Below are 23,489 nucleotides of genomic sequence, written 5' to 3'. Positions count from 1 at the left end.
AACTGAATTGGAAGCCCGGTGGCTTTTTGCCGTGCAGCTCAGTTCTCTGCCCTTGAAAGAAAGCCTCCTAGATCCGTCTTCCTGAGGTTGTTTGAAGGGTGAGGAACGTTACCCATCCAAAGTAGAAAGCCACTCCTGGTTCTTCAAACTGCAGAGAGAGGGTTGTTCCCAGAGCTGCTTGTCCCTCGATGGTGCTCAGCACGCTTCTGGTATACAGTGCCCTCCAGTGAAAGACGTGATAGACGCGAGGTCCTAGGCCACGTGAGGCATACTAGAGCTAAAGCAGTCCATTGACTAAGGCTTCCAGGACACTGGTGCACCCCCAATTTGGGAGATGGGAAAAAGTGCACCTTACCCCGAGACCAGAGGTTAGGTACTCTTGGAAGTTTACCTACGGAATGCTGTGGGATGGGCTCGTGGTAAAGAATCGCCACCACCTGGTTTCATTCCGGAACACTCACTGTCCCTCACAAAGGAATTTGTGGAGTGAAGCCGAATGGGCAGTGTGTTTTTCAGCCAGCTTTGAAGCAGCAACCAAGTCACTTCCTAAGAGAGGAAAAGCGGCTTTTCCCGACATTTTCTAATTACCACCTTGACCCCACAGCGCCTTTACCAGCACTCTCTGACTTATTCCTGGAGACTTTGGGACACACTGGGCCTTTCCATAATGACACATTGGACATCTGACTACTGCATGCAGGGCAGAGCGTCACCATGTAATCACCTAGCCAGGCCTAGGGTACTTAGGCACGCCAAATTCTTCCCATTGTTACCGGTATTTCTGTACCTTTTCTTACGCTGGGCCAGAAGTCTACTTCCCCTACCTTGTGGACATACAACAGGAATGAGTACCCATGATGTATCTTAGTCTCAGGGAATGTGTCAGTTCAACTCCTTGGCCTTTACCAAGGTAGAGCCGCGCTGAAAGTGACTGTCCACTACTGTGTCCCCTGGGCTGTTATAAAGCTGTAGAAAAAGAGGTACGCCAAGAAGGGACACACTTCAGCTCCCTTCCCTCTTCGTAGGAAGAGTTGAGGCCTACTTTCTCTTTCACTTTTTGTTACTTAAAAGACACACTAGGGACTCACGGGACACATGCTCTCTCTCGGAAATGAAATTCAACGCGAGTGTCTTCAGCCTGCAAATACCATATAGGACTTGCACCCCTCGATCGACTCAGTCTTTACGGAGGCGGCTCACACCACACTTTGCAGATGGGAAACTCTGGGGATTCTCATGAGGCTTGGGGTCACGTTCTCTTCCCCCTCTTGCTAGGGAGGGTCATCGGATGACCTCCTACCATGCAATGGAGACCTCAAGGCTTCTTACGAGCAAGCTCAATTTTCTTCACGGAGGCATTCCTAGAAGTGACTTAAAGATGTGAAGCATGAGTGTTTTTCAGGCAGCCGTGAGGCCTCCACTCTCTAGATTTGAAATGTGGAAACACAGCCCTTTGCAGTCTAGAACTAAAGCACTCCATTGACTCAGGCTTCATGGAAACAGCTGCACACCAAACTTTGCTGATTGGAAAACCTGGACCTTACCTTGAGGGTAGAGGTCAAGTTTAGTTTGCCCATTAACTAAAGTGCGCTTTGGGAGGAGCTAGTAGGAAGGAATTGAGACCACCCTGTCTCTTTTTTTTTTTTTTTTTGCCTTACAATGGTGTGTTAGTTTCTGCTTTATAACAAAGTGAATCAGTTATACATATACATATGATCCCATATCTCTTCCCTCTTTCATCTCCCTCCCTCCCACCCTCCCTATCCCACTCCTCCAGGCGGTCACAAAGCGCTGCTCTGATCTCCCTGTGCTATGCGGCTGCTTCCCACTAGCTATCTACCTTATGTTTGGTAGTGTATATATGTCCATGCCTCTCTCTCGCTTTGTCACAGCTTACCATTCCCCCTCCTCATATCCTCAAGTCCATTCTCTAGTAGGTCTGTGTCTTTATTCCTTTCTTACCCCTAGGTTTTTCATGACAGTTTATTTTTTCTTAAGTTCCATACATATGTGTTAGCATATGTTATTTGTCTTTCTCTTTCTGACTTACTTCACTCTGTATGACAGACTCTAGGTCCATCCACCTCACTACAAATAACTAAATTTTGTTTCTTTTTATGGCTGAGTGATATTCTGTTGTATATATGTGCCTCATCTTCTTTATCCATTCATCTGTTGATGGACACTTAGGTTGCTTCCATGTCATGGCTGTTGTAAATAGAGCTGCAATGAATATTTTGGTACATGATTCTTTTTGAATTATGGTTTTCTCAGGGTATATGCCCAGTAGTGGGATTGCTGGGTCATATGGTAGTTCTATTTGTAGTTTTTTTAGGAACCTCCATACTGTTCTCCATAGTGGCTGTATCAATTTACATTCCCACCAACAGTGCAAGAGTGTTCCCTTTTCTCCACACTTTGTCCAGCATTTATTGTTTCTAGATTTTTTGATGATGGCCATTCTGACTGGTGTGACATGATATCTCACTGTAGTTTTGATTTGCATTTCTCTAATGATTAATGATGTTGAGCATTCTTTCATATGTTTGTTGGCAGTCTGTATATCTTCTTTGGAGAAACGTCTATTTAGGTCTTCTGCCCATTCAGGATTGTGTTGTTTGTTATTTTGTTATTGAGCTGCATGAGCTGCTTGTAAATTTTGGAGATTACTCCTTTGTCATTTGCTTCATTTGCAAATATTTTCTCCCATTCTGAGTGTTGTCTTTTGGTCTTGTTTATGGTTTCCTTTGCTGTGCAAAAGCTTTGAAGTTTCATTAGGTCCCATTTGTTTATTTTTGTTTTTATTTCCATTTCTCTAGGAGGTGGGTCAAAAAGGATCTTGCTGTGATTTATGTCATAGAGGTTCTGCCTATGTTTTCCTCTAAGAGTTTGATAGTGTCTCGCCTTACATTTAGGTCTTTAATCCATTTTGAGTTTATTTTTGTGTATGGTGTTAGATAGTGTTGTAATTTCATGCTTTTACATGTACCTGTCCAGTTTTCCCAGCACCACTTATTGAAAAGGCTGTCTTTTCTCCACTGTATATTCTTGCCTCCTTTATCAAAGATAAGGTGACTATATGTGCATGGGTTTATCTCTGGGTTCATATGCTGAAAGCCCAGTCTTTAAGAAACTTTGTTCCTCTGGTGTGTAGGACTCATATTCACTTTCTGTATGGGAAAGAAAACTTCACCTGGATTTGAAAGGCCTTCACAATAGATATGCCGTTGGAACACAGAGCTTTGCTTAGCTTTCAAAATACCTCCCCAAAGGGCAGTCTCACAGGTCTCTTACACACACAGTGATAGTCCCTTCTTCGCACTTCAAGGATGCCTTCCACCGAGTGAAAAGACTCAGCGCGGAGTCGTTTTTTCTTAAGTACGGCAAGAAATAATGGGCCACATTCCTCACATGAGAAACATGCTTAACGATGCCGTCCTCATGCCTTTGCCTTCTAATAGATTTGGGCGCGCCTGGTTTAGCTCCACAGAGCATGGAAAACACAAAGGCTAGATTAACATGTCTTGGGAGCCAATCACTACATACGGCACACAAAAGGGATAAATTCCCTTCCCAGAAGGAGCACTGTTAGAGAAAATTTGTGCTGGTGCGAACGATCGCCTGCTGACTAAGGGGATACTTTTCCTTGTATACGTTTAGGGAGGACTTCGCTACTGTTACAGAGTCCAAGCTCGCTTTGCTTGCCGCACAACATGCCAATAAATTGTAGACGAGGCGTTGAGGCAAGGAATACGACTTTATTCAGAAAGCTGGCAGAGTGAGAAGCTTGCAGACTAATGTCTCAAAGTAACCATCTTATCAGGGTTTATATTCCAGTTTTTATTATAGCCCAGAGAGTGGGAGGAAATGAGGAAGTAAAGTAAAATGGCCTTAAGTTTTGCGAATATCCCCTGGAATGGCCAGCCTCGGGGAGGGAATGTGTTAATTTCTTTCTTGTAGCCATCCACAGGTGGACAGGGTCTGGATGTTTCCCTGAACATAGGCACTTTCGTTTAACATTCAGGCAGAGGGGCAGGGTTCCACAAGGCAGGCTATTATGTATAAACAGTGTCTTTTTAGTGAACAACCGCAGTGGGAAGCAAATCTTAAAGTAAAATAAACAGATCCTACATGTAGTCAGATTTGGCTCTTCCCTGTTACACTACTATTCTCCATGAGGGATGCATTCTTGAAGAAAGCCTCAACATCACCTACCCCAACTCTAGTGGTTCTAGTCTGTGAAGCAAACCCCTCCCTGCTTCAGGCACTTCGGTTAAGTTCCAGGCATGGAAACCACCCTGTGCTCTCACCCAGCTTGTGAGCAACACAACCATTTCCTAAACGGGAGCCCAGCCTTTCCATGCAGTCGGGCAGGCCATCCCCTCCTATTTGGCTGTGGAACACAGAGCCTCCATCCAGCATTCCACTCGACGTGAGAACTCTTATTTGTTCATGGCTCTCTCGCACTGCATGAGGTACTCTAAATCCTCTGTCAATATCCCATTCCCTGAGAGCATCAGGGAGGTGACTCGTCCAGCATAGAAGGAACATGTACTTTTTCCTTATGGGAAAGAAGCCTTAGCCTGTACCTGAAATGCTTTCAATCTGCTTCACCTTTACAACTCAGAGCTTAACGTCCCTGGAATGTACATCTAGAAACAGAAGTATGACAGAGCTCTAAAACAAGATACCACAAGCTTCACCCTTCATGTACCTACCTCTTCCACTCAGTGAAAGAACAGATTCCATCCTTGTCCTATCTTATGTGAATAAACTGGTTAAATTTCATAGGTGAGAAACATGTTTCAATGGGCCCTCTCAAAGGCTTCGCCACCCAATTCCATGGAGTACCTTCGGCATAAGATCACCATCACATAAGAACGGCCAAAGCTAGGTTTAAAATTTTGCCGTACACATTGCTACTGACTATGGTTCACACACCAGTCCTCCTTTCCCTTCACAGAGAGAACCCTGTTAGAAACCTCATGTGCCAGTTACTTTGTGGCAAAGAGATCTGATGGCAAAGGGGAAACTCGTCATTTTGTACGGGTTACTGGGTACATTGCTTGGATTCACTCGTGTGTACCTGTTTGGAAGAGTGACGCAGAGGCACCTGTACAAACACTCGTGTTACTAGCCTAAGAAATAAAACCTTAGGGGTTTCAGACAGAGGGTGAAGTCCAGGGCATTGCAACTTTGCTGTAGAGAAAAGTGCTCCCATGTAGCTTGTGAGATACATGTGTTTCCTAAATGGGAAACAAGCCTTCCCATACACTCTGAGAGGCTTTACTAATCTTGAGCTTTGGCACACAGTGCTACAGGAGTAGCTTTCCATGAACTGTCAGAAAGATTCCTTTTGCATGTCCCTCCCCCATTACCCTAGATACTCCTAACCCCTCGGGACAAGTTCCCCAGCTGCACGAACAATCAGTCCCTAGAAACCCACATCCCTCTACCTTGCAAGAAGCACATACATTTGCTGTCGGGGAAGGAAGTCTCATCGTTAGCTGAAAGACCAGGAATCCCTTTCACCTTTAGAAGACAGGGGCTAACCTACCATCAGGACCCTCTGGAAAGAGCAATATGCCAGAGCTCCTCAACAATATACCCCATGCTGCCACTTCCAGCACATCTTCCCCTGAGTGAAATCAGGCCATAAGAGTCGTTTCCTGAGGTAAGCAACAACAGTGTCCATTATCTATCTTGAAACACGTTTAACCATGCCATTGCAAAAGCTTTCCCTTCGAGTTGAAGGGAGCACACCTCGTTTAGCTCATCACCACGTGGGATGGTTCATGCTTGATTTACAAGTTAATGGACAGGTCATGCTACCTCTATATAGATGACACTCAAGTGAGAACTTCCTGTCACACAAAGAACACTGAAAGGCTCTGTGCTGGTGACTTGTTAAAAAGATCTTCTGGTGCATGCAGACAATCTTCATGGTATACAGGTGACAGAGGCCTGATTGCTTCCATTCTCATGTGGTTGTTTCTCCAACAGGTTTCAAAGCAGCCTATGCCAGCACTAGTGGTACTAGTCTGTGAAATGGTTATTGGACCGCTTAGAGTGCTCAGGTTGAAGACAGGGAGACATTCCAGACAGGGAAACAACCCCATGCCTAAAAGTTGTCTCATCCCAGCTTGTGAGAAACAGAACCATTTTCTAAACGTGATACTAGACTTTCCATGTCCTCTGATAAGGCTTCACTTCTCTCCATCCTCCAACCCGGAGAGAGCTCCACAGAGCTACTGGTAATATATACAATGGTAAGGGTGTGGGTCTCTCCCCCATTTAATGAGCTCCTTCACCTGTTTGGTATGTGACAAGTTCCATGCCCTGAAAGCCCAATCTCTTTGAAACTTTGTTCCTCTGGCTTGTAGGACACACATACATTTTCTCTATGTGAAAAAAGCCTTAACCTGTATTTGAAAGGCTTTTACATCCAATTCACCTTTCAAACACAGAGCTTCACTTGGCTTTCAAATACCTCTACAAAGTGCAGTATCAGAGATCTGTAATACTTCCTGCTTCACACTTCATGGACACCTTCCACTTAGTGAATGGACATACTGTGGAGTAGTTTTTTTCTTATGTACCATAAGAAACACTCCTTACAGGAGACGCATGCTTAGCAATACCATCTACAAATCTTTAACTTCCAGTGGTTGTTGGCTCACGTTATTTAGCTCAACAGCACACTGGTAGTACAAGTGTCAGATTTACAGCTTTTGGGATCAAATCACTTCATACATCATAGAAAACGTTTAAATTCCCTTCACAAAAGGAACACTATTAGAGAAACTTTGTGTTTGTGGTATGTTGAAAGATCTTCTGCTGACTAAGGGGAAACTGTTGTATACATTTTTTTTTTGATGTGGACCATTTTTAGTCTTTATTGAATTTGTTACAATATTGCTTCTGTTTTTTATGTTTGGGGTTTTGGGCTGTGAGGCATGTGAGATCTTAGCTCCCCATCCAGGGATTGAATCTGTACCCCCTGCATTGTAAGACAAAGTCTTAACCACCGGACTGCCAGGGAAGTCCCTCGTTGTATACATTTTAATGAGGACTTTGCTACTACTATCCGTTAGCGACTCATTCTTGAAAAAAGACTCAACGTAGCTTACCCCAACTCTAGTGGTACTAGTCTGTGAAGTAACCCACGACCTGCTTCAGGTCCTTGGGTTAAGTCCCAGACATGGAAACAACCCTGTGCTCTCATCCATCTTGTGATAAACACTTTCATTTCCTAAAAGGGAAACCAGCCTTTCCATGCACTCTAGCAGGTCATTCCCTCCTATTTGGCCGTTGAACACAGAGCAACCATCCATCATTCCAATTGACGTGGGAAAGCTTTTTTTTCCAAAGACTTCTCAGTTGGAAGGTGAGCTCTTCTTGCCTGGAAGTCTGTTTCTTTTGTATTTCTTGATAACATTTTCACATAAGAGACCCTTAAAAGGTCATTGGATTTAATTACAAATACTATGATTTACTATATTAGAGGACTATATTAGAAGTCAATATTCTAAAAACTTACTGCCCCCACCTAAACTTATTTTAGGAACGCTTTTTTAGCTCTTCAAAAGTAACAACCCCAACTTCCTATACATAAACAGAGAGACTATACAACTATAATCAAGATGATTCCTAGGCAGGTAATGGCAGAGGAACTTTTATCATATTAACTGTTCCACAGATTGTTTAACTTAAAAAGAAAAAAAAGCGCTTCCCTGGTGGCGCAGTGGTTGGGAGTCCGCCTGCCGATGCAGGGGACACGGGTTCGTGCCCTGGTCCGGGAGGATCCCACATGCCGCGGAGCGCCTGGGCCTGTGGGCCATGGCCGCTGAGCCTGCGCGTCCGGAGCCTGTGCTCTGCAACGGGAGGGGCCGCGACAGTGAGAGGCCCGCATACCACAAAAAAAAAAAAAAAAAAAAAAAAGTCTATTTAAAGGCCCTGAAGAACAAACAAAAGGAGTCAAGAACTGGACAGGATTTAATCACTGAAAGATCTCACTGGGTGCTATCCACATTTATAATGACTTTTCCCCTGAGGACACACCCTAGTCAGAAAACTGCAATATCATTGATTTGAGGTGTGAGAGAATGCAGTTTAGGGCTGTTAGAGTAGTTATAAATTAAGAAGGGAAATCCCAAGAAGGAGGGAGTCAAAGAGGAGAAACTCCCAAATCTGTGTGTAAGTCCTCAGCTGATCTCTGAGATGCATATAAGCAGCGGAAACTCCAAGAAGCCCAGTGGAAAGCAAGAGCTGGAAGTCTGAAAACAGAGCAGGGATCTCTTCTCCTTAACAGAAGGGATCAAAATTTGGGATTTCAGTCCTGCCAAGTTAAAAGTGTTTCACAAACACTTTGAGCTTTCTACAGACCTGGACTAGAAGAAATACAAGCCTCCACATGTTCAAGATGATCAGCCAGTAATTTAACTGCCTTCCACTATTATTAGAATGAAGATAGTCATCCAGGTTAATGATGGGCACTTATTATACTTAAAAATATTATTCAGTTCTATTATTTCAAGAAGACTTATAAAGTGTGAAAAGAATCTAAAAAAGAATGAATATATGTATAACTGAATCATTTTTCTGTACACCTGAAACTAACACAACATGGTAAATCAAGTATACATCAATACAATTTAAAAAAAAAAAAGAAGACTTACAAAGCATAGAATTGGTAGGTGGTAGACAGGGTAAAATGGCTACTAGCACAGAGTGAATGAAAGAAAAAAGCCACTGGCACCCAGTCTAGAGTAAGAGAATGTGTTAAACAGACATAATAAGCTTTAAAATATTATAAAACATGAATTTATTTACAAACAAAATGAAACTATAATATTTGAACAAACTTTTTAAAAAGGTCTATCTTTCATTCTTATAAAGAACAGGATTACTTAAAAATCAGTTTTAAATGACATGAACCACAACATAATTTTAGAAGTAAAAAACATTTTACAGAATGGTATCTGACAAAAACAAAACTTAAAAGCATCTAGAATATATATTGATAGAGTTTTTTAAAAGATCAAACTTTTCCAGTCACATTGTTTTGAAAAATTCCGAAGTATGCCATGTTTAACCAACAGTTTGCTTCCAAATAGGAGTCTCCTTGGAGAAACTAAGTATCAATTTTCAAACAACTATGCTCCCCCATTTGGTTGCTGGAATCATTCCGATTAAAACACAGATATTTACTTCAATGTAAATTAATATGGCTAAAGACGCCAATCCTGAGTTGTTTTCTTTTTTCTCCATTAAATTCACTAGTACACATACATATCACTTTGAAGCACCATCAAAAAGAGAAATGGAAGACACAATAGCAGATGGAAGATTATCTGCCTCTGGAAGAGCCAAAATTAACGCAGACTTCATTTTCCTGATCTATAAAGGAGTATAACCACATCCTCCATGATTATTTCTCTTTCTAAAATGCTACATATTTGAAGGCAGACTTTGTGCCCTTCCTCCTGTCCCCTACATCCCCCCACCAATTGATAGTAATTAACATGGATTCTGGAGTCAGCTTGCCCAGGTTTGAATCCCAGCTCAGCCAGTTATTTTGTGATCTTGGACAAAATACTTAAACTCTACTCAGTTTCCTAATGTGTAGAGTGGGGATATTAACAACAGTACTGATCCACAGAGTTGTTATGAGGCATAAACAAGATAATGTGGGTAAAGCACTTAAAACAGTGACTGTTACAATGTATATAAGTTTTCAAATCTGTCTTCACCATCATTCACTGCTTATGGGAAGAGATCTTGACTATGCCATATGAAGAAAAGAATGTCATATGGGAAGATATATTAGGTTAAATCACCAAATATATGAATACAAAACACAAAAATTACTTTTTAAACATTTACCTTAGCTTCATACAATTCGGGAAACATTTTAAAAAATATTTTAATAAACAGACATGGATGCTATAAAATACTTTGTGGACCAAAACTTAAAACTCTAGAGAAAAGTTAACTCAGACAATAAGTTTAAGTACAAAAACACCTGGAAATGTAGCACAGTATCACCACCTAGTGGATACTGCATTAAAAAATCTTACAGATGGTGCTTGCCCTACTTATTTGTAAGGCGAAAAGCCTTTTCAAATAAAAGCACATTCTGTTTACAAATGTAACGGGTATTACAAAATAGAAAATAAATTATTTTAATAGCAGTACTGTCCAGCACTATAGCTAAAATACCTCATACTAAGTCTGTATCTCGAATTTGTTTCTAAAACAAGGGAACAGAGTTAAAAGTAGTTTTTTTTTTCAGAAATTTAAAATGTCAGTCACCATACAAGCCACCAGATATACTTCACCATGACTTCGCAATTAATGCAGAAAATATTACCCATAAAAAACTTAGGAATTTCAAACCACAGTGTTGTAAGGTATCTTAAAAAGCCATTTTATTCTACCTACTTGCTATCTGAATCTCTTCTGAAGCATCCTTGATAAACAGAATCTTGGCTCCAGAAAGTATAGGTAAACTTACTTTTTTTCTGGGCCCGTTCCCCTGCAGAGACTAAACAATTAGAAAATGTATGTTTTTCATGAGTTGAAATCTGTTGGCCTTTGATTTACAGGTGTGAATAGTCCAATCCTTCCAAAGAATTATTCCTCAACTATGAGATCTTACAAAGTTATGGGATCTCTGCTCTTCCAAGTTAAACATCTATATATTCTTTTAGCTATTTCTCTTCAACAGAACTATAAACACTCATCATCTGTTCATGCTCCTTTAAACAGTTCTATCATTTCTAAAAATGACTGCATCCAATATAAAAAATAATATGCCATGAATGGTCTGGCTATTGAAGAGCAAGGACAGATTACCACCTCTCTCTCCATATTCTACTTCTCTTAAGGAAAAACTTTCATGGTGAGGCAGAGTAGCAGCCAAAAACTCAAGGCTTGGAAGTCAGACCAATCTGTGTTATTAAGTAGTTGACTGATGCAAGTTACCTGATGTGTTTGACTTTTAGTTTCTCCAGCAGTCAAACAGAAATCAACATCTGCCTCATATAAATAAGATCAAATGAGACAGCATTTGTAAATCAGCCAGTATAATGCCTAGCACACTATAGGTGTTCAATAAATAATAGCAATTATCATTATTACCTTTCCTCCCTCTTCTTCATTTTGCATATGCCATACACACATATATGGTTCAACTGAACTGAAATGACTTAAGTTTCAGTGAAAAATCAATGCAATGTGTAATATTTTTCTCATCAGAAAAATACAGTATCTCTATTGGTCTGATGGTGGTGCAGAGTTCAAATTAAAGTAATATTAAATTCAACAAATGCTCATTTTTTTAAAAGCACAATATAAGGATATTTTGGATTACTTCACTGTGACAAAATTTCTTATCCTAGAAATAATTTCCAAATAGTAAAGAATTTAGTGTTGGATTTAGGAATATGTGTTAACAAATATATCCTCCATTTATCCATTTTTTATAATTTTCTCAGCTATACAGGTTTTAGTATATTGGAAATGTTGTCTTGTTGTCAACATTTAAATACATTAAAAAGTACCCTAAATAACAGTTATCCCTAAAGTAGCAAAATTCAGCATAAGGAAAACAACATAAACTATTCATAATTGGTTGAAATCTCTTTGCCCTTAAAAGTTTGATAATGATCAAGAATTCTGCTGCTATTATAATGGTAGATAGTAACTTATTTTTCTTATTTTAAATAAACAGCAATAGTTTTGAAATCACATCCTATTAGAAAAACAACACATATTTTCAAGTAAATACATGTGTAAGTATTAAACACTAGAGTAAATTAAAAATTTTAAAACTAGGTCAGGAAACTTAGGCACAAAAGGGCTAGAATGTCTCATTATCAAATATGTGATTTATTTCCTGAAATTAGTTTATGGTTATATATCATACTTCTTCTAGGATGTTCACTTCATTCCATACTAAAAAAACTTCATTCAGCATACATTTACTCAATATTTATTATATGACATATTTATGAACTTTATGGATATACAGCAGGGGTTGAGTTCTTTTTGAAATAAGGCTAGATGGCACTGACTTAAGACAAATACTATTCTCATTTGAAGGGAGGACCAAAGGTTAAACCACTTGCTTTATCGATTCCAAAACCACAATCAAATACAGAACTCCTATGCTTTTTCTAGTCCATGGTTAAGTCATATTTAAATTTCCATTAAAAAAAACTTATTCATATTATTTGCATGATGCTTCTTTCTTGTTTTTAACGAAATTCTAATTATTTTTAAAATAATAAATGCTCTCTAACCTAATGAACTTGCATTGATTTCTTTATAGAAATATTTTACTTGAAAGTGAGCCTAAAGTAATAGTCCACTATTTAGAGGGTACAGATAAAAATTGCGTATCTCTTTTCTTTTCCTTTCCTGGTCGTCAATTATAAAGAAAAAGAAATGTCAAGCCCAGTGGCAGTTGAATTCAAACTAGAAATACACTATATTATTTATTTATTAGAAATAAACTGAATTAAGCCATTTTTATTAAGGTACGTTGTGACAGGCTAAGCACATTCCTGAAATAACTCTAAGAAGAAGGAGGAAGAGACCAGAAAGCTAACATAATTTCTCTTGCCAAAATGACATGCTATGCTTAAACTGAGAAATGACTGTATCAATATTTCCAAATAATTTACATACATAGATGCATTAGAAAAGATTTCTAGGTATCCACTAAAAGAAAATATAAATGTGAGGAAACACAACACATTGGAACCTTCCTAATGCTATATAGAGATAATACTCTGTATCTACAGAATTTCATACAAGGTAGAAAAAGTCCAAAAAGATATATTACTGGGCCTAAAAAACTTACGGACCAAATCTTTTTATGATATTCTTTAAAATAACCCCATTTAGGGCTTCCCTGGTGGCTCAGTGGTTGAGAGTTCGCCTGCCGATGCAGGGAACACGGGTTCATGCCCCGGTCCGGGAAGATCCCACATGCCGCGGAGCGGCTGGGCCCGTGAGCCATGGCCGCTGAGCCTGTGCGTCCGGAGCCTGTGCTCCGCAACGGGGGAGGCCACAACAGTGAGAGGCCCGCGTACCGCAAAAAACAAAAAACAAAAAAAACCCCAAAACCCATTTACAGACTTTAATAACAATAACTGCAAGGCCCCACAGGGTCTCTAGCTTATCAATACTTTTTTTTTTTTTTTAAGAATTACCTTCTAATCATTAAGTCTAATTTTTTAAAAAATAATATCAAACATATCTATTTGGTAACTCTTGAAAAAGAGTCAAAACACATATAACTTCAGGATGTTTCTAAAAGCAGCTCTGTAGAGCACCTTTTAATTCACTGCATTCCAAAAGATCTCTTAAAAGGGCAGGGACTCAACACTTAAAAATGAATTAGAACAATGATTCCTTTAATACATGGAGTAGAATAGTTTCCTCCTTCTTGCCAGACTAGAGAGAAAAAGGTTTTTTTTTTTTGTCTCAGAAATATGCCTAAAAAACAAAAGCCTTGCACCAATGGCATCAGATAAGAAATTTCTTTTTCCTAAATTGCACATTTGGGGGAGAATTTTGACTTCATATCTCCATTATAAAATAATTATTTGAGTGTGCTTTCTTGTCTAATTAAAAAAAAGTTTCGGTAAAAACATTTGTCCTACAGTCACTGTTATAACTAAAGAGTCAATCTACTTTCTAAGCACTAAATAGAGTACAGCTTGGCCCCAAAGAGTGTGTAAAACCAGACTTTGCATTTATTACTCAAGACTACACTTGTATTTTTACCTGTGCATAATTTTATATTGCAAATGAACAGTACCTTCCAAATCCACTCATTATTTAAAACCCAGAGAAAGCATAATCCAACACTTAAGACAGTTCACACAGTTATTGAAAAGTTTACAAATGTAAAACTGGATTAAAAAATGAATTCTAGTTACAGTTCTAAGTTTACATGTCAATGTTAGCATATCCAAATAATACTTCTCTGTTAGGGAATGACAACCCAATGAATGTACTCCAAATAGCAGACACAGAATCCAAAATTAATCCCACCAAATCCTACCCAAGCATTTGTTCCCTAATCTACAAAATAAGACTAGATCAAATAATTTCTAAACTTCCTTTAAATTCTAACGTTTTTTGGATAATGGAATCAAATACCAGTTACTTTTAGTTTTATAATTATGTGACCCTGCAAGTCACTTGTTTTTAACCTCTCTGAAAAGATGCAATTTTATTTAAAATATCTCATCAAAAATTTATTTCCTACAAGTTTTATGAAATTTATTGTAAAATCTCCTTTGGTAACTTCGGTGGGTTAAAAAGTGCCCCACAAAAAGATAGGTCAACTTGGAACCTGTAAATATGACCTTATATGGAAAAAGAGTCTTTGTAGACATAATTAAGTTAAAGATCTGAACACACAATTATCCTGGATTAGGGTGGGCCCTAAATCCACAGACATTGTCCTTGTAAGAGAAAGAAGATGGGAGGAAGGCCATGTGAAGACAAAGGCAGATACTGGAGTGATACATCTATAAACCAAGGAACACCATGGACTGCAGAAGGTAGGAGAGAAGCATGGAATGGATTCTCTTTTACAGCCTCCAAAAGCAACCAACACTGCTGACATCTTAATTTTAGGCTTCCAGCCTCCAGAATTCTGAAATTTTTTTTAAGCCACCAAACTTGTGGTAATTTGTTACGGCAGCCAAAGGAAACTGATAAAGTAGTGTATTTCAGAAAGAAAAGCCCTTTTAAAAGGTATTATTATCAATACAATTTATCTTTGCTCATGATATATTTCATATTAGGAACGGTGAAAGGACTTCATCATTTCTAGATTTTTAATAAAAATCAACAATTTGATTCCTAGATAAACACAGAAAAGCCTCTATTTTACAACATTTACTATCTATGTGAGTCTATTTTACCTTATGATTGAAATCATATTTACTAAAATGCTAAACAACTTTTCAATCAATATTACCTAATCATTTGTAAATATTTTTCAAAGACTTTGCTACTTTTTCTGAAGAGAATTAATAAATAAACTTGTATACAAAAAAGTTTCCAAGCTTTTTGAGTGGCCAACAGTATCAAAGAAATATCATGAGATAGCTATGAATAATTTTACTTTCCCATCATTATTCAGGCTTATGGAGCAAGTCTTAAACTTTTCTCAGTTCTTTACCATTTAACTTCCTTGGGTCATAGATAGATAGATAGATAGATATACATATATATATATATATATATATGTATATATATATACATATTTCACATATATATATTTAAAATACATATTTCTGATATTTAAAGCACAAAAAATCTGATGTGATCTGCGGATCACCATGGTGCCTAAAAGAAATTTAAAAATTTCTACGTAGTTTTCATTATGGAAATAGTCTAAATAATAAGTCTATTTTTAGAGTTCAAGATGTTTCTGATATTACCACATAAACCTCTGAATGTCCTGACTATTTGGCCACTGAAAAGTTTTATTCAGAAAGATATAAAAAGTTAGGAAATTCACAATTGCATAGCAACCCAGCTCACAAACAAGTCTGGATGTAGGTGGCAGAGGTATGTTAAGCCTATAAATAACATAGGGTAAAATGAAGTAACGAAATTCTAGCAGTTTCTGAGGTACTATAACGGTGAATAAGCATATGAAAAACATTAAATTCCAGAATATCGACTTTGATTTCAATGAGTCAGCGATACTCCAACCGGCAAATATATAAACTGGAACTAACAAATATTTCACAATTTCATATCTTTGAAAAACTCTTTTCCACACATAGAATGTATAATGTCTATTATCTGCTAGCAAGTATTTATGAGCATAAGTAAATTTCCAAACTAAAAATATGGAGACTAAAGTAATCACAAAAAACTGAATTCTCCGTTTCCAAACTAAGCAAAGAAAAGACCTGATTTTCTTAAGAGACAGTAGGTGAGGAAAGGAAAAGAAGAGAGTAAAAGAGAAAAAGTAGAATAGCTGAGGAAAGTGTAGGCAGGCTTCATGACTACTCCGGTCACCAATAACAATTCCACCATTAACTACCACAAAAGCACAAAACAGAAACATTAGAAGGATGTAGGGCCAAGTCAAAAGGAAAAGCATACTCAAGTTCTTAAAGGACATGGAATAAGCCAAAAGGAACTGAAGAATTTTCCTGAATTCTGAAAATGGTCCTTTAATAGAGGGAAGCTTCTCTTCTTTCTTCTTTTGTAGCTCGGTTTTCCAAGCTTCAGTCAACTTTTGTGCAATGACGTTTCCTGCGCAGAAGATAGCCCAGATGATATTTGTTTGACGAAACATGAAGCCACAAAATCCAAGCAAGGCTGAAGTTTTATGATTTCCATAAAGACACATCAAGTAGGCAAAAAGAGTAAAAAACATGGATCCTGCTTCTGTATAATAAAGGAAGTTAAAAAAATAGAGTGTGGGAAATACTGCTAATGTTAATGTTGACAAGATTCTCTGGATACTTGAGGCAGCCTACAAGAAGAGAAAACATAGTTCACAATAAAACAAATAGGCTGTTTCTGCTGAGCTAATGAACTAAAAAACAAAAAACTGCCTGACTCTTATTCAAAAAAAATATTCAACATTAATGTTATTTCTGGCTTTGCAAAAACACAGTATGTATTTATAAGGACACTTTCTGATACTTTTTAGTTACACCTAGCAGTTTGGAAAGCAGTAAGACAATACATGTGTGTGTCAAAGCCTACAATACTTTGAATCATTCAACAAATAGTTAAGGAGTTATTGTGTGCAAGACAATGACCTCAGTTCTATGGGGAACACAGAGACAAATGGAACACAGTGCAGGTGGTTCCATTTCAGTGAGCTTATCTTCGTGCCTTCCATAAGCATTCACTTAGCCATCATCACCAATTTCTTTTAAAGATATCCCTTCAAAACTGTGCACTAGAGAGAATATAAATATGTATATAACATTTATACCACTATACACAATGATCTTACTATTTTATGATGAAATTACAGGGATCTTCCTGAAAATAGTGGGCCTAGTCTAAAGTTTTAGACATCTTCTTTTGGGCTGATAGTCTCAGGTAGAATTTGAAAGTATTCTTATCTCCTTGAATTCTATCATCCAGTTAATCTAAATCACCAAGCCAAACCATGCCATTACCTTGATTAAAATTAAGGGCTGTCCATCACCTATTAGATAAAGTTTAAAATGCTTTCCATGACATAAAAATATATTTGTGACTTCTCCCCTACCTTCTTCTACAGACTTCTGCAGCCTCACGTCCCTGTACTTTATAATCTTATAATTCCAAATAGCAATTCCCTGCATCTTGTTGTTTAATGCCTTTCTACTTTTGCTTATGCTGTTAATCCTGTCAGGATTCATTCCCATCCTACAGTCCTATCTGTCATCAAGATTCAGCTCAGGTACCATCTTCTCTGTGAAGCCTTATCCAATGCCACCCACACCTCTCCCTCCCAGTCAGGGTGCAACAAGTGCTCCTCTGCTCCTTCTCTGTATCCTCATAGCGTTTTATAGCTATTGCTCTCTCATAATTTACACTATTGAAATCATCTCTTTAAGCTAAAAGTAACTATTATAATTAATATTTATTGATTCCTTACTATATACCAGGAAATATTCTAAGCACCTTCCATTTATTAAGCTCTTCTACTCTTTAGAACAGTCCTATGAGGTACAGTCTATATTTTTCCTATTTAACTGACGAAAACAAGGAGTCACTAAGGGGTAACCTGCAAAGTAACACAATTAGTAAGTGGATAGAATTCAAACCCAGGTAATCCACCTCCAAGGCCTGCATTCTTAAATCATAAAAAATTGCTTGGGGTCTTCCCTAGTGGCGCAGTGGTTGAGAGTCCACCTGCCGATGCAGGGGACTCGGGTTCGTGCCCCGGTCTGGGAAGATCCCACATGCCGCGGAGCGGCTGGACCCGTGAGCCACGGCCGCTGAGCCTGAGTGTCCGGAGTCTGTGCTCCGCAACGGGATAGGCCACAACAGTGAGAGGCCTGCGTATCGCAAAAAAAATAAATAAATAAAAAATAAAAAAAAATTGCTTGGTAACCTCTGTTTCCCCTAATGAAGATATAAGTTTTATAAGAAAAAGACTGTCATTTACCTCTGTAATCTCAGCGCTTAGCATACTGAGATATTTACTGAACTGGTTTAATTCATGAAAATTTATAGATTTTATAAATAAATAAGAGTAATTCATAATTCAAGTATTTAAACACAAGTATCTTCTAAAATGGGGGTAGGGGACTTGCTTTATCTTTACAAAAGATACACAAATATTAAATGTTAAATACATTTTTCACCAAATTTCATAAAACAAATTCACCATAATTGTGGAATTGACTGTACATAAACTTAAATATAATAAATTATTTTGAAAACAAACCTTGTGCCTGGGTTGCACCTTGTGGAGAAGCAAATATAGTAAATAGAAGTTGCCAACACTGAAGAGAAGATTAACAAATCTGAGCATTCCAATGGAGCAGACAACGTGTTCTGACCATCCGAAGATCCAACTGGCAGGTTTGACCACTCCAACTGACAGCAGGTATAAGCCAGGTAATGTAGTAATCATGGGGTCCCACTTAAAAAAAAAAGGTCAACAATGAAGCAAAGCAAGAGGTAATACTGATAGGACTGACACAGAGATGTCATCTTTACCAATAATCAGGCATTTTGGGAAGTTATCCTAAGTCACAGTTAAATGAGCAAATCAGATGCCTCCTCTAAAGAAAAGTTTATCTTATGTTTTGTCCCTGTACCTGCTTTGTGATTGTTAAGGTACAAGCAACCAGCAGACAACAACTTAAACTCAGTTTCTATTTTCCAAGATATACTCTTTGGAGGGCCTGTAATTTGGTGATTGAATTGCAAATGCTCCAGTTTTAAAAAGCCTGGAATCACCCTCTGGAACTCGGATGGATTTAGAGAAAAAAATGTTTAAAGAGATTAAAGCACAGGATCCATAATGACAACTACAATGTAGAGAGCCATGAATTGTGCTAAATCCTCTGTATATAATCCTGCAACAAGCTCTATAGTAGATACAATTTTACTGTCATTTTCAGATGAGTAACCTGAAACTCAGAAAATTTCCAAGCGACATGACTAGTAAATAACAGTGCCAAGATTTAAAATCAGGTCTTCTCTAACTATAGACTTTATATTTCTAACCACTACTCTATAATGACTTCACCAGAAGAGAAGGATATGTCTGTTTTTGTACCCATATCTACACAACTATGTAGCCAAATATATACTCAAACATGCTGGCACTTCACTGGTTGCCAGTTTATCTAGTTAACAGAAGGTTGCTAAAAACACCAAGGATGGAATTAATGTAACTTGTCACTTCTTAGTAGCTGAAGATTCCCCCCTCCCCCTCCTATCCGACTCCCAAAATACACAGTGAGATGCTTGACAGGTGAGCTAAAGTGAAATTTTCTGACATTTCCTAGAAGCAATCCAATGCCTCTAATCCCGGGACTGGCAAAGAAAAACTAGGATAGCTTTCATCATTAGCCAAAAAGAGGGGCAGTAACTCAGTTCCCCATTAGTTAATCTCCCAGAGCTTTTCTTGCTAGGAGACAGATCTGCTGTTTATTCATTCATTTAGCAAATATTTTACAGATCTCAGAGACAGGAACAAAAGATTACCCAGTTCCTTTCCTGTTTGGAGTGGAGGGAGCTAAGGATAAAGGTAGGAGAAATTAGAACTGGGGCCAGCTCTTCCCTTCTAGCCTGTCCGAGGGTGCAGACAGGTTGAGGATCCCACCTGCGAGAGGGAGAAATGGCCCTCACAGTAGCGCTGTGCCTGCGGCAGGTGGAAGATCTCGTCCATGTAGGGCTCTCGCAGCGCCCGGCTGAAGGCAGAGAAAAGGAGGCAGGACACTAAAAAGGTACAGCTCAGGGCTGCCGAGAAATAGTAACCCTCCAGCTGCGCCATTCCTGCCCGCATAGCCAAGAATCTAGTCCTGGAAAATATGTGCTGGATTCTCAGGTCCCCAAAGTCGAGCTTGACATTCGGGCTCGAAATGGGCGCGCAAGGAGGGACTGGCCGGAGGGAACTGAGCATAGCCGGAAGGCAAAGGATGCTGGGAAGAGCGGACCCTGAGCTTCCGGAAGGGTCGGGTCACTGTTTTCCGAGCGAGGAATTTAGGTAACGCACCGGACCGTTGCCCTGTCAATCACGTTGCGCAGGGCGCACTGAGTGGTCAGAGCAGCCGGAAGGGGCAGACCTCGGGGTATCTGAGGGCGCTGGAGTTGCGCAGCTTGTTGCTTTGAAATGAAAGCAGCTGCTTATCCTGAAGGTCTTTGTTGGCTTTTTTCCTGCTGGTCCCATTTCTCACCAGAAGGCGGCGGCATTTCCACACGTTTGCAATCTCCAAGCTCTAAAAATTTGCACATTCCCCCGCCCAGGTTATTTTTTTCTCTCAAGTGATCTGAATTACTAAAACATTCAGTTCCAAGGCATTTGATTTCATCAACTTTGGAGGGTGGGAGGGGGAGCGTTGGTTGTGGAAGTTTCAGATTAAAACGTGAAGGTCCAGAGAGACCCTTTACTGATGAATGAACTTTACTAAGTCATTTTTAGATTAAAAGAGAGCTCTTTCAAAATGTCGGTACTCTGAACGAGGATTTATTTACATCATCACTCATAGTGCATTCGGATAGGCAGATCACAGTACTCTACGGGAGTTGAGGAAAGCAGTATTTTAGAAATTGGTGTGTTTTAGTTAAGGAAGGCGTCTCTGTGCCTGTAAGTTTGTTCTTAACATCTCTATTGCAGCGTTCTGTTTTTCCTACTAAATAATAAGCATGAGCATCTTAATGGTTGGCACTATGTATCATTTATATTTGTAGTCCCCAGAATGGCTTTCATATATTAGACACTTAAATTCGAAGACTTTTATAGTTTGCGTTGACTTCCCACAATTCCAATATTGGGGGTTGGAGGCTGGAGGTGAGAGAAAGTATTTGAAGAATGCTGGAGATAAATTATGTTTTGTAATTTTACCTTGTGCTAGCAGGCAATGTTTTGTAGAAAAATGATCTCTTGGATAACCTCAGTCACTGTTGTCTTTGGTGGGAATAAATAAAAAATGAGTCAGGATATTTTTAGAGTTGCAAACCTCAGGGTTTTCAGTTCAACTCTTTCTCTGGGTCAAAGTTAATTCACACTCTCCAATTTAAGAAACTTTCTCAAATTAAGCTGACTGCCTCTCTATTCAGTCTCTGCAATTTCCTTATTAATAAGAGGGGTATGAAGTGAATATGTGGCGGAATAAGAACATGTATAAACCACTGGAATAAAATCATGTCAGGATCCTACTGTGATACATAGTTTTGTTTCCCCTATTCTCTCCCATTTTATTATTTAGTCCATGCTGTACTTAATCTATTTGAAATCATGTTCAGATGATCTAGGCTTCAAGAGGTTGATATGATCTACAAGTAACTGACTCCAGAACCCATGACTTTCTCAATTATGATATACATACTGTAGGGGCAGAAAAATATCTTTTTCCTCTACTCTTGTTACTGAACTCAGGTCTGGCTGCTTGCAGCCCCAAATCAATACTTGAGAGAAGACAAACGCTGGTAGAAAGAAAAGCTGTTTTTAATCAGAATGGTGGCAGTCTGGGGAGATGGTGGCCTCAGTGTCCCCCCAAAAGAATCTCCAAAGATTCTGCTTGGCCATTAAAGTTTTTAGAGGGAAAAAAGGAAGTAAACTCATTTATCATTGAGATAGGGGGTCAGAGTCATCACCATCCCCCGCTGTGTGCAGGTTAAGGTGCAGGCTTGTCGACTTCTTGTGATTTTTCTTTAAATGCTATCTTGTTCACACAGTTAATTCACGAGTTTACTAAAGGGGAAGCTAGGGAAGAGAGCTGGTCATCTGTTAATTACTTATTCTTCATTTCCACTTCTTTGATCTATGGAAAGAACCAACATCTTAGCAAGGTATTGTGTGATCAAAAGATTTGAAAGGTGTGCTAGGGCCAGAGATGAGTAAAACATGGGGGTGCCTGCTTTATAGTTAGTGTCAAGACAAAAGGGGGCTCCTGCAGAGAGCTCCTTCCTGCCAAAAGCTGCTTACACTCTTCTAAGTTCTCAAATGGGACATCTGTAACAAAAGACAGATTGAGAAGAAAAAAGCATACAAATTTATTTAATATGTTTTATGTGATATGGGAGCCTTCATAAGGAAGCGAAGGTCTCAAGGAATAGTTTAAACCTGAACATTTTTGTGCTAGACTTGATGGAGAGCAGAAAATCATGGAAGGATATGATAGGGCAAAAAACATGAGGTAAGTGTATTAAGCTGAAGGAAACAGCAATGCCAGCTCCTTCAGATTCCTCTGGGTCCCTTTGATAGGGACAGAGTAAAGGGACAAAGTGGGTGATTAAATAGTTAATCCCACTAGGGGATCGTAAGTAGAGAAAAAAGTATGGGATACCCCTGTAAGTTAATGATCACTCGAGAAAGCAGGTTTGCTTAACCACAAAACCAAGCAGGCTTGCTTAGCAACAAAACCATGCAACAGAAGCATGAGACATGCCCCCAAATAATAAAACAATGGTGGCATTAGACTAATATTCTGCCCAGTGAGTTCAGTAAGTTAATGATTCCTAGTACATGCTCCTCCGGGCAAACTAAAAACAAAAATATAAGGAAAGGGTGACATTATACTGAAACCTGAGATGATTTACCATTTTTAGTGTATGTTACTGCCTTTTTGTTCATTTCCATTGTGCCAGGACAGTCCTGGCTTGACCATGTAGGGACAAGAAAACTCCCCCACCTGACGTGGAGAAGGAACTGATGATGGAAGCGTGACGCCTACTCAAGAATGAGAAAGAAGGTGGTCTTTTCCCCCACTTCACTTTTCCTTTGATTACAAAACTGTAGTTCACTAAGTTCTTGGGGCGTGGCACCCTCTCCCCTGCCCACTTGTAAGCCTCACAAGCATCCTATTCTAATAAATCACTTCTTATTTATCACTTTGCCTCTTGCTGAATTCTTTCTGTGCTGAGACATAAAGAACTGGAGTTCCTCAGAGCCCCCCCGAGGTGCATTTCTGCAGTTTCACCTTCGTCTTCAGAAATAACAGATGCTTCTTTCTTCTGAGTACAGGAAGGTCACCTCTCATGTGAGAGCTTTATGACCTACTTCAGGGGAAGGTAAGAATGTCCTTCCTAGGTTTTATAATCTGCTTCATTGGAAGGTCAGATAGTCCTTCCTGCACATCTATTTCTCAAATTCCTTACACTTGAAATATTCAATATGCCAAAGTGCCACATTTTGGACTAGCGTGTCCTGATCTCCTGTCAATACCTGAAAGACTACTGACCTTCCCCTGAAACAGTGGACATTCTTTGAAGGTAGAAGAACAAGGCCAGCCATTCATGCCATGTGTTTCTCTCTGTAC

At 39.0% G+C, this 23,489-nt stretch overlaps 1 protein-coding gene across 2 annotated transcripts; it reads right to left on the bottom strand.

Annotated features, from left to right (window-relative positions):
- Positions 1-8,828: 8,828 nt before the first annotated feature.
- On the bottom strand, positions 8,829-20,109 carry LOC132433594 (dol-P-Glc:Glc(2)Man(9)GlcNAc(2)-PP-Dol alpha-1,2-glucosyltransferase). 2 transcript variants are annotated; one of them, XM_060024574.1, is made up of 3 exons: positions 19,832-20,109; positions 18,443-18,640; positions 8,829-16,522 (listed from the first exon to the last, which is right to left on the bottom strand). In XM_060024574.1, the coding sequence occupies exons 1-3, from the start codon at positions 20,012-20,014 to the stop codon at positions 15,467-15,469; spliced, it is 1,437 nt and encodes a 478-aa protein (XP_059880557.1). In that variant the 5' UTR covers positions 20,015-20,109; the 3' UTR covers positions 8,829-15,466. The 2 variants fall into 2 exon arrangements, with proteins under 2 accessions (XP_059880557.1, XP_059880558.1); XM_060024575.1 differs by having other exon boundaries at positions 16,179-16,299; positions 19,832-20,093.
- Between the last annotated feature and the right edge of the window lie 3,380 nt (positions 20,110-23,489).

The sequence above is a fragment of the Delphinus delphis genome, chromosome 11 (assembly GCF_949987515.2).
Source record: "Delphinus delphis chromosome 11, mDelDel1.2, whole genome shotgun sequence".
Lineage (NCBI taxonomy): Eukaryota > Metazoa > Chordata > Mammalia > Artiodactyla > Delphinidae > Delphinus > Delphinus delphis.
This window is presented reverse-complemented; position numbering and strand designations above follow the sequence as displayed.